The following is a 12,583-nucleotide window of genomic DNA, read 5'->3' as shown; positions in this document are numbered from 1 at the left end:
CTTGTCCATGTTTATTCTCTGTTCATTCCTGTAGCGCTCATTTCTGCTCCTGAAGGGTCCAATCACTGCAAAATTAGGATCCTTACCTTACAATATAATGCGCCTTGACACCAATGTTGTTGTGATTTAGCGCTATATAAATAAATTGAATTTTACTGATTGCATCTGGAGAGAGTTACTACTGCTTAAGCTGATCAAAAAAGCCCCTTAATGTTAAAAAGTGTCTTTGGTGACAACCTTCAATCCTAAACCCTAAATATATATATTTGAAAGTATTTTTACTCACTTCTACTCCACAAGGTCGAACCAGGAAATATTTTGCACATTTATCAACCATTCGATGAGTCATTTTTGCATTTTTTAAATTTTTTGTTTTTTCATCAGTCCGTTAAAACGATGACTACCACAATTGGTATGCTAGTGGAAAATCCCCTTGCTTTTATTTTGATCTTCGATATAACTTAGTCTCCTCCTCCAGATGAATTCCAGTTTTGGACTACACCTGGTGATGACAGTTCTTCTTTTGCTCTGACGAGCCAGGGAAGGGTCGCTCTTACCAGAAACGTCTGGAGGTGGCAAGCTGCTTCACGTGATACCACACCAAGCTCCCCAAGGCTTCAAAGTAGCACAAAAAAATAGCAGCTGCGGTCCAAGAGTGTGGAATTACAGTGTGCCTGTGTGACGAGAGGAAGTTCATTAAATTCCTCAATTATATTTGTCACAAAGCACTTGGAGATTAAGACACAAACACTGCTACTGCCAGGAATAGAATCCAAATCTGTGCAAAACTGTCACAGAGTCGCTATAGGCTGAGTCGCTATCACGGCGTGATTCAATAACAGCAGCAAAAACACATATTCAAATAAAATGCTTGCAGAGTATGACTTTCAGATAGTGCTGACACCCTGCCAAGAACCACTGTGGAGTGCTAATGTGGTTATTGTCACAGCTTCAGTACAAACGTGTTGCTTCTTGCCTACAGCCCATCAAAACCCGTGCGATCTTCTCACGCAGCAAGCCACCTCAATTACGGCAGCGTCACCTCCGGCTCCATCGGCCCTTCATCCTTCCAGTCTGGGAGTAATTCATGAGGGCTGTGTGGCCTCCATTAGCACTCCTCCGCAGGGACGGGACAGACTCTAAAGCACAGCATTCAGGAAGCACACAGGGGCCCCGCACTTTACCCTAACAGCTTCATCAACCCTCCATCCCTAGAGCCTCACACATACACACACACACAATCTCTGGAGGGCCCAATTAGCAGCCATCACCTGTAATTCAATAACAACACTCCCTTTCTTTCAGCCACTCCAGCTCTCTCTTTCTCTCGACTGTGAATTTGCTTGCATAATTTAAAAAGAACGGCGCTTAATGTTCTCCTGCATCAACAAACTAATCTAAATCTACAATGACAGTCTAATAGATTTGAATAGACTTTCAGATCATGTGTGCAAGCGAGGTGCGTTCCACCTTCTGGTGTTCGCTTTCACAAGCTTCATACATCATCCTGCTGGCTCCACGGACAGCAAATCAAGCCCACGGGATACAGAACAGATGAGAGACAGAGTTCACAATCCACGTCTCTAATCAAATCCTCTGTTCTCTCCTAACTTATTCAGCTTCTATGCCTCCTATGTGGCAAGTGAAGGAAGGGAGTGAACCCCACAATAAAGAGTAGCTTAACCACAAAAACTACAGGCAACAGAACCAATGAAAGATGTGTCCTGCAAGCAACTTCTTTTGTCCCAACAACAGATCAAAAGACACAAAAAGAGACATTTTCATTCTGGATTTGAGAAGTCTAAACTGTCAAATGCATTTTTGTTACAAAAAGAAAACAAACATGAGTCTTTTAGTTTCCAATTAACTTTCTGTTGATCGAGCAGACATGTGTTATATCAATAAACCTAAAAACACCCATTTCTACAAGAAGACTCAAAATTATGAGTCAACACAGCAAGTGTTCAAGCAGCAGTGTGAAAGGTGAGAATAAATCGCTCAGCTTTGCCTCCAATCTCTTCTCCAATCTTTCTTCCAGTCCCAGCAGCAGCACAGCAGGACTGCTGGGACACTCCTCTGAGTCTCAGGAGTGTCTTTAATGAGTCGGGCCATTCCTAACCCACCTGTCCACTGCTCTTGATTTATGTCTCCTGAGACCAGAAGCACTGCCAGGACGTCGCCCTCCTACTCCTACAGTTATTTTTTTTCATATTGTTTTCCTTTTTTGATTTGGATGGAAGTGGCTTACTATGAAGAATGAAAACAGAAATGGAATTAATCACAGTGACGTCAGACAGAAAGTAAAAAAATACTCACATTTGCTCTCAAATAAGCAAAGAAACACAAAGGGAAGCACATTTCAGATGCAAGAACTAAAGAATATGGTGTCTGAAAGGTTACTGTCAGACAGCACTAAAAAATTTAAAGTAGTTTATTTTGCAGAATATATATTTTTTCCACTTCTGGAGCAGAGATACATAATGCAAATCTGGCATTACAAAACCTGATTCATTGGTGTATGTCTAATGTTTAGTCAGCTGACCAGCTCATTACTCAAACAGTCACTACAGCTCAGCTTGCTGCTATGACTCAGTGGTAGTAAGAGAAGAAAAACTCTTTAGTTCTGTATTGTGTCAAATGTGGAGATCAGAAGTGAACTAAGGTTTTATTCTTTTAATGATTCCACTGCTGTGCACATTACTGCACTTTAGTTTATTCATTTCCACTTTTACTCTGCTCTCAGCTCTGCGTGCATTTTTTGCACCAGCCTCCCCACACCTGTCGCTTTTTGGTTTACCTTTGAGAAGTGTCCCAATTTTAAACAGTAAATCAAAGCGAGTATAGCCTATCACAGGCAGGTGGCACTCCACTTCAGTGACCAGCACACGCAAAAATTACAAATCAGCTTAATCTCTACTGTACGGCGCCCTCGCCCTCGGATCGGCACTTTGCCTGGAGGCGGCGTTCACTGATTTCCTCTGTTCTCCTTTTCCGCCGGCAGAAGAAGAAAAGAGAATGGAGGATGGCAGGGTATGCAAATTGTACCACCGCCAAAGAAGAAGGAGAGGAGTTTCCCACCGGCTGAGTGCGAAACGAGTGGTCCCCCTCTCCCAGGACTTTGAATGGGACTCTTTCTTTTTGAACACACTTGCCTGCACGCGCACACACACACACACACACACACACACACACAAACATAACCCACAAAATCTCACAAAAGAGTTAATGCATTCAATATCTGAGTGCATTAAAGCGCTCTTATAAATGAACACGTATGCATTATTTTAAGGCGGTGGTCAGCGGCAGCAGATCGGCCTCCCTCCCACCGTACAGATTAAAGTCTTAGCTGCTAGGGGAACCTCTCGAATGCATGAATATTCAGGTGGCAGAAAGGGAACAAAAAAAGGCAACAGCAAAGCGTGTTAATTGTGAAAACGGGTTAGACCACCTGTAAGACGTTTGGCAGTTCCTCCGAGATTTTATGCACTGGTGGCGCTGGAGGTAATTTTCAGTTCTGGTTCCACATTTGGCTTTGTTTAGAGCGTAGGTGGCAGAGAGCAAACTTTGTATTCAAAACATCGATTTTTAACGGCGCTGTAAAGTCAGAAGGATTTGGCCTAACGATAATCTTATTTTAATATGACACGGCAGAAAATGAGCTTTCTGGTGCCTCTCAAAACATTTTGTTTTCTGGGAAGAATAATGACTACAGTCTTGCTTTTTTTCAGCAGCATGAAGCACAGGATGACTGAAAGAAATATAGAATCTGCTAAAGTAAATGCAGCTTTTACAGTAGCAACTAACAGAACAAAGGTATTATTTAGTGCTAATGCAGAAACGCAGTGGTGATGATGATGGACACCTACAAAACAACATGTTTTAATGGACAAAGACGTCATCACATTTTAAAGCGAGCTCTTTTAAAATGACATTAGTAAACAGGCACAGTTTAGTTTTCACAGCCTTTTATTTGACTACTTCCTTGTAATCTTCATGCAGAACAGAAAGAAATTAACACCGAAACTCTGAGCATCCTCATTCTGGTCACCGCTGCACAGTTTCTCTCAGCATACGGCATCTTGTACTGTACCTTCTGCTATAACACAGCTTGAGGGCTGCTCCACTGACCTCTGACCTCGCCGTGAAGGACACAGAATTTGCCTGCATCTTTTTTTTTAAAAATCTTTATTTAGACAACTCTGCTCTTTGCAGCCTGAATGACACAATTAGTTGCTCTCAGTTTCATGTTAAATCAGAGGGCGCCGCACCATTTCCTTTTCACCTTGACTAAAAATAAGTCTCACGTTGAGTGTTCACGAGCTGCAGGGGCAAAGCGCTCACACCTGCATGACAACAGGCACGGCTGGGCTGGGTCATGTTTTTAGTCATCTGTCAAGCCAGCACAGCTAATAAGTTGATTGTGATTGTTGCTGCTATATTGGGTTTACCTCAGAGCCTTCACACATGTACAGTAAGGCAACATGAATGCGACGCATCAAAAGAAGCTGCTACATAAGAAAATGTTTCTTATGTTGGTCACACACAAATGTAGAGGATGAGGTAATAACGTCCGCTGAAAGGTGGAGAAGCTGCTCTGCTTTTCGATAAGGTCGTGGTGCACTACTTCAACAGATTTCTGTGTTGACTTTACAAATCTAAGTGGAGCACATGAGTCACTGCTGGATATCTATCAAAAAGGACTCGTGTTTTATTAACCTGATCACGGATAGACAGCATTAAAAACTATCAGCTTTCCAATACTCCCTGTTTGGGCCATTCGTTCAAATATAGTATCTGATCAGCTTTTTAATGTGCATAAAACATGAATACAACCAAAGCAATAAATGTAACAGTGACTTGAAATGAAGAAAACTGACAGTATAGCTATCAAATACCTGACTGTGTTACCGTTTTTGTTGTTGTTTGATTGTTTTATATTTACCAATTCATAGAAAGAGCTACGTTCAGCAGCTCTCTTGTTCAGAAAGGTTCACCAAAGATGGTAACCCCACATGATTTGGCAGCTTTTAGTCCCGACGTCCTTCATGATGTGATTTGTGTTTCCTCCTGCTGACTGTGATAAACTCATCGACGTATTCACATTTAACTTTGATGTTTACATTTGTTACCAACAGATACACCATACAAACTTCAACCTAATGAACTGTCTGACTCTTTTATCTGATTTAAAGCTAGCACTACAGAAACACTGTACAATTCAGAAAGCTTAAAAGCTTAAACAGCCATTCAAATCTAATCCACACGCCTCGATTAGGCCACAATGAGTCGGCTGCCTTCACTTTCCGTGCCTGATCTGTCAAGGTGCCTTTATCAGCACACGTCATCTAATTGAAGCAACAGCATTCAGCGGGAACCGCTGATGTTCCCTCACAGGCACTTTGTTAATGCATGTAAATCCAAACAAGCAAGTCTGTGTTGTCATGCAAAGCCTGGAGGAAAGTAGCAGCTTCCCACCTTGATGCTAACATCCCCACAATACACAATGCACACACACACAGAGCTCAATTAGTCACAGCAGCAGCATCAGTTAGCCCTGATGCACCTCCCCCTCTGGACCATAAAAAGCGATAGGGAGGGGCTAAAGCTGAGCGGCTAAAGACATCCTGTAGTGCTTTGTCATTCCATAGCCCCATTTGTGCAAAGGAAACACACACACACACACACACACACACACAGCTTCAGGCTTTTTAGCACAAGGAGAAAGTAACTTCAATGATCACTGGCCATAGATCAATTAACAGCTAATGTTGACCACAACCACTTCTAATACCAGTCAGACCACTTCCCTCTGAAGCGCTCATCTCCCTCACAAACAGCAGAGGCGGCTGTGCGAGTAAGTGTTCACATAACACTCAAGTAATATTAAAAATAATAGCCTTACATGCAACAACTGCATTGGCTAGAGCATGTCCAGATAAAAATACAGGGTTGCATTACAGAAACAACTTGGATTTTGTGTAATTCCATTTGCTAAATGCAATTATAAGCCATTATAACGTCAATCATTTGATACCCAGCTAATCTAATGAGTGTAACAGCCAGTGTTAGCTTGCAAATAAATGTTCAGCATTACCTCTGAGGCCTCACATGACTCTGTGGGACTGTGTGAAAGACAGCTGCAACTGGAGCACCTGAGGGTGACCTCAAGAATATAGTTCAGACATAAAGATAAAAGAGACCTATTAAACAGGCTGCCACTTTTATATGCAACCCATCTTCCCGTAACGAAAGTATGTGTGCAGCTTTTCTGTGTTGCTTTGCACCAAAAATACAGTCCTGCACAGTGAAATATCAAGCAGTGATTTCAGATAATAAGCTCAATTAAATAGCAGCTATGGTCCTTTCACAATCAGGCGAAGCTTGGTGGTACAACATGCAAGACATTAACAGTGCAATACGGCAACTAGAGAGGAGTGCTCATAAATACGAGGGAGAAGGAAAATGCCATTCATCCACACATCAAACAACAGCAGCCTGATCAAAGAGGCCCAGCATTCACTGATTCACACCAAGAAATGTCTGTTTTGTTGACCTGATATTAAAGAGCAGTCACTGAGAAGAGTCACTGAAAGCTGTCTGTCACTGCAGCAGCATTGATTCTACTGGCAATGCTGCATGTCATTTCTCCAAATGCACATCTGCCAGTTAAATATTGATTATGAATAAGAATATTTGCATTAGCACAACATCAATTATAGAGGTACAGCTGAAATCAAAATGGCAACCTAAACAAAAACAACCCCATCAGCAATCACTCCGAGAACAACTCTCACTTCCAGAGTACAGACGGTGGTGACGGCAGAGTCCTGGCTCGCTTTTACGTACAGTATGAGTATCCAAGCCTGGGAGTAGGCCGCTGTGTTTATCCTGTCAAGGTATGTTAACACCAAGCTGCATTCCTGTAGTCCCTAAATTGCAGTGTTAGATTACAGCCCAGCTGAGAGTGCAGCACTTTAAAGGCGCTGGATGATGAAGCCGTGACCAAAGCAGCGGCAGCAACAGGCAGGGCACATGGAGGGCACACACCTGCCATTTACAGTTGTACTGCAGACAGTTAGCATGGCAAAAACAACTTCACACTTTAGCTTGAGCTCTTTTTCCTGCCAGACATCTGTATTATATACTTCAAAAATAGTATATTTGTTTTATGTGCACTAAATGTACAGATTAACTTCATCTTGGAAAAAAATGAGGGTTACTGGAGGTCTTTGCTTGGCTTTTGCATCGACATGTTCACAGGAAAATCATTTATGTTGAGAGCCAGAGGAAGGCAAGCTCTCTGCCAGCTATCATTAAAACCAGACAGGTTGGGTTTAGTTTGTTTAGATAGGCGAGAACAATGCTATTTGAAGTTGGGTGGCACAATATCACAGCACAGAGACAAGTGGAAATGAGACCCAGTGCTCTTTCAAGAAAACTGCCATGTGGCTTGTTATTAATGGATAAAGGCACAACTCCAGAAAATGACAAAAACCAGACGTGAAGATGTTAAACCTGACATTCTGTGCTGCTCATACATAAATAATATGAGTCAAAGACAAATCAAATTATGTAGTTTTTTTATCTTTTGGTTCCTAACTAGCTCCAGAGGAGGCACTGCAGCAAAGACCACAGTCAATGATTAGCTTAAATTACAAGGTCTGGAAGCAGATCGCTATCATCGCCAACTTGACTTCTATCAGTGACAGATTACCTGCTCCATCTGATAACGATCTGCTAATGTTTTTGTTAAGTGCTCTGGTTCAGTAAAACCTAATTGTCCAAAGTAAAGAAATGCAAAAAATCAAACTGGAGATTTTGAGCAAGAGGAAGACAAATGAAGTCATAAATGGGCCCTTAGAACATAAACAAAGCAGATATTAGGCTAATAATGTACAATACAGCTATCAGTGATTTCAGTCATTCTTCTAACGTGTAACTGTAAAATGTGCTATGATTCATTATAAAAACTTAATTAAAGGGAACAAGGCAGACTGGACCCAGGCAAATGTGAGTTGTTAGGAGCAGAGCTATAAACAATTACCTGATTGTTCTACTGACAGAAGATTAATTGAAGAACCATTCTCATATTCTTTTAGTTGATTAGGTAATATTATTAATAAAAAAGTAAACAGCCTCTATTTCCAGCATCTGAAATGACTGCTTTTGCTTTTTAAGCTTAATCTAGGTTCTCTCTCTACTGTTTGTGGAGCACAGCAATAGGGCTGCAGTAGTATAGAGACCGTGTGCTTTACCAAAAATTGACAGATTGTTATTATTTTTAAGCATTTGCTGATCTACAGCGTTTAAAAAAAAATTAACAAGCTAGTGATGGGATTGGAAAGCTGTAGCAAATTGTTTAATGTGTCAGAAACACACACAAACTTACAGCTTACAGCTTTTCTGGCAGTTTATTGCAAAACAGAGACATCAAACTTGTGGCAGTGGAGCTTTGGTACACCTGAGTCACACACAATGCTCTGTCCTACTCTGATTCTGCACTAGAATCAGACTAAGTGATAACAAAGCAGTTGCACAGATGCTAAAAATCTACTTGTCTTCCCAAACATAAAGTAGACCGGGACTTAATAAAGCAATCAGAACCCAATCGATCAAATAAATACAGCTGATGATGTAAGTGACATCTAATGGACATTCATAACAGACAGAATCTGACAGGTGTATCATCTCCTTGCTTCCTCAAAAACCTGTACATACATATTTGACCGATCAACAACGTGCTTCTGTTTTCATTCTTACCTGATGCAATAACTGTAGAAGGCCACATATATTTCTGATATGTACACAACATAAAAAAAAAACATAAACCACTGCAATTCTACAAAGTCAGCAACTTGAAAATGTTATCTGGGGATTAGTGAAATTCTAACAAGCATCTTTGGTAAATATGTGATAATTTATAGGGAAAATATACAAGCATTTAATCACAAAATGAATCAGCATATACCTAATTAAGATGTCATCCTCCTTAATGAGTAAAATCTAAAAGGTGAAATCTAGCTAAAATTACCTAAGCAACCTGAGTATTCACCTGCAAGACCAAGGATGAGGAAGTAATCCAGCTTTATTTAATTATAAAGGGTCCATTTATATGAGTATCAGGTAAGGTGAGCATTTTAACGTGACAAAGAAAGAAGCTTTTCAGGGACTTTAGTTGATTAAATCAGCAGCTGGTTGCCACATCACGGTGACGACGACTGGTTGGAGGTCATGGTACATTAGCACAGGCTAATATTTGGTACATCAGCTCTTTTAAAAATCGAAGAGGTAGCTGAGGACAAACATCGTGTGTGCCACCTGGATCAAAAGGTAACAGGAAACGAAAAAGAAAACACACACGTGTAAAGAGGAAGGGTGGAAACGAACCGAAAGGCAGAAGGCGGATGAGTTTCACCTGCAGCACATGAAAGCGCTGCGCACTGAATCACAACACCTTTTGCCATCTTGATTGTGCGCCCCATTACACGGACCGGGATGCGCTCCTTTCCCGTTACAGGCTCGTTTCACCTCAAATTTTAGAGGATGTACAGAAATGAGGAGCTAAGAAGCATTCCCATCAAGAAACCGTGGCTTAAACGCCGAGATCGCCACGAGAAAATCGGTGAAAATACACCTTTATAGGTGTTGCATCACCTTGCGTACCTGGCTGTCTCCGGTCCAGAAAAAAGCAGCAACCCCGCCTTCACTGCAGTAATGGTACTGACCGCCATTCCCTTCCGCACACTGCTCGGGAAATTGTATAACGAACTATCAGCACAATGGATGGACACGGGAGGTTTGACGGTGAGCCACATAATCAACACTGTTATCGCACATGGTGAGGAATAGGGGAAGAATAGCCACCTTATGCCCCGCTCATTTTCCAGAGCAGACACACACACGGAGAGCTGTGGGGGTGCACTCGAACAAACGAGGCAACCGGTCCCACAAAAAATACATAAAAGGGGGATAAATCATGTTCAAGTGGGTCAGAAAAACGTGTCGATGCCATAAACACCGCCAGAATAAAGAGGGGTTGTTTAAAAAAAATGGGAGACGAGCAACCATTCGAAGCTGGCATGGTGCACACGGTGAGAAGTACCAGAAATAAATATTTAAATAATCACGTCTACCTGCACAAGTTGACATTTGGAGCGGTTTTTCTGGCTCCTCACGACACGCAGAGCTTTTAGGAAACGGCGAGCAGATCCTGTTCCGTGAACGTTCGAGAGCCGCAGGTGTTATTTGTGTTTATTTATAGGCCATTGGTCAGCCCCGTTATCCGCGTTCAGGTAAACATGATGATGATGATGATGGTGATGATGATGATGGCTCCCGTGTAGACGCGCAGAGTCACCGTCGTGTCGTCAGCAGGAGGGGGAAAAAGGTGCTTTCCAGCCCCTCGGCTCACAGACACACCATGCCTCATAACGGTACCCAAAAATATATATATTTATGGGTTTACTTTTTTTATTGGTGGATGCAACGAAAGAGGGGGAGAGTACAGGTAAGGAACTGGCCAATGAGGGAGTCCGGATGTAGGTGGGTGTAATAACGTTAAATTTAGACAGTCCTTTGGAGCCAAACTCTATTTACACTTTCTTTACTTCGTAAAAAGAATGAGATCGTTTTCATAATGAGATATGTGAGATAAATCCCAGCGATCCTGTATAAACACCACTAAGCAGCTAACCGGTAATTACGTATTATTTCCTTTTAATACATAAAAAGCAGCAAAAACAATATATATTTCCAGTATTGTGGCATGTAAACAAACCCGAATTTACCAGTAAAAGAAGCAAAAGTCGAAAACGTGTAATTGAAGCAATCTGCGAGGGAATCGAGAAAAAGCACGCCGAATAAGGAGAAAATGCTAAATGAATAAAGGTACGCTGGTTCAAACGGAGACTAAATGCATGCACGCGTGAAAATAAACTCGCGAAACCTACCTACTTCTGCAGAGTAAACAATACAATATACACGCTTACCTTAAGTAAGACAGCATGTGTACTTGCAGTTGGAGCAGGGAGGGGTAAAGTGGACTTGAAATAAACATCCCATGTCTTTGCCATCACCGGAGCAGCACAAAAATAAATAAATAAATAAGTCCACCACAACAGCGTGATCCACCATCCGGCCATCAAAACAACACCCATAAAGTAAAGTTATCTTCAACAGAGAGCGACCACCAGCTCCGTCAGGGGGGCCGAGCAAGCAGCAAGTTAGCATGAAACTAACTAACACCGCAACAACCTCGCCCTAAAAGCTCACACTCTCAACTACAAGCTGCGCTCAGCGGGCCACGTTGTTATGCGAAAGCCCCGCAACCTGCCGCCAAGTGCTGCCGTCGTTACAAAACTGACCAAAAAAAAAAGAAAAGTGGAAAAAACAAAGAGCAAAGTGGAAAATGCAAACAAGTCTAAAAGCGCTCCTCGGGTTATTCTAGCAGGCAGATAACGGTTCACTCAGTCGGGTTTGCCCCATGCACCGCTAGGCGGAGAGAGAGAAGCCAGCCAGGTATAACGGTACACCACCACACTGGGATATGAACGCACTAATACGGACCAAAACTCCCTAAAATGTGCTCCAACTAACTTCCAAAAGTCCCCAGAAGAGGTGGACAGCTCATCGACAGCCCGCCTGCCTCGACCAGCAGCGGTTACGGCAGAGTTTGGACTTACCGCTGCTCCTCCTCGGGTTCGCCTGTTTTCTGCGCTTACACCTGGGGCCATCCGCCATGATCCTCTCGCTGAGTCTGAAACGCAGCGGCTCGCAAGTCACCTCCCTCCCTCCTCCTCCTCCTGTCTCTCCCGCCTCCCCCCACCTCCTCTCTTCCTCACCCCTCCCATCCACTTTACGACATCACCTTCTTCCTCGCAGAAACACCTGGTTTGCGACAGACTGCCCGCTTTTACGGCATCACCTTCTCAAACACCTCAGCACATGGCCCCTCCTACTGGCCGCACATGGGCGAGCTGGGAGCTCAGCTGCTGCTGCTGGTAACACTGCTGCTGTGTCAGAGTGGGTCCTGCTCGCACGCTGGCTGTGCCACCCACCTGACTGCTGAGTGGGAGATTGAAAAGTGTAGCAGTAAGGTGTTTCTCTGCAGGTGGAAAAGTAGAAACGTGGCGACACAGAAGAGCTAAGGGGGGTGTCAATAAGTCACTGATAAGAAGTGCTGGAGGAACACTGGGAAACATACAAGTCAAAGCCATGAACTAATTGATTAATTAAGAAGTCAGCTGGGTTTCAGTTTTCACACTTTATCAGCAAAGTGGCAAATTTGTTGTTGATTAGTTACAATTGATAGTTACACTGGAGTAGGTGATAATGGAAATACTCAAGTTCAAATTAGTACTCAAAGTTCCTGAGTGTTTCAAATTCAGCTTTAGTAGTCAGTGTTATCAGAGACACACAGAAGCCATAATTTACTGTATATTACATTGTTGTGTCATTATAAATAGTCTACAGTGTTGTTGAGGTGAAGCTAATTTACCTTTTTAATTTTAACTGTAACAGTGTAGTTTGCGTGTGTGTTTTTAAAGCGTGTTCTTAAAGTCCTTAAATAGATGTGATGTGGTTG

The 12,583-nt window shown here is 42.5% G+C and overlaps 1 protein-coding gene across 2 annotated transcripts in view; it reads right to left on the bottom strand.

The window, feature by feature from the left end:
- LOC308412921 (zinc finger E-box-binding homeobox 1-like) overlaps positions 1-11,818 on the bottom strand; it is an 80,838-nt gene extending 69,020 nt beyond the window's left edge. The window contains exon 1 of one of the 2 annotated variants that reach the window (XM_080907615.1): positions 11,682-11,818. In XM_080907615.1, coding sequence (XP_080763741.1) covers positions 11,682-11,739 — 58 coding nt within the window. In that variant the 5' untranslated portion in view covers positions 11,740-11,818. Of the gene's footprint in view, positions 1-10,133; positions 10,221-11,681 lie in introns of those variants that run through there. The other variant, XM_080907616.1, reaches the window with a different exon arrangement.
- Positions 11,819-12,583: the final 765 nt, after the last annotated feature.

This window comes from Rhamphochromis sp. 'chilingali' (genome assembly GCF_963969265.1).
Source record: "Rhamphochromis sp. 'chilingali' genome assembly, chromosome: 16".
In the NCBI taxonomy this organism is placed as follows: domain Eukaryota; kingdom Metazoa; phylum Chordata; class Actinopteri; order Cichliformes; family Cichlidae; genus Rhamphochromis; species Rhamphochromis sp. 'chilingali'.
This window is presented reverse-complemented; position numbering and strand designations above follow the sequence as displayed.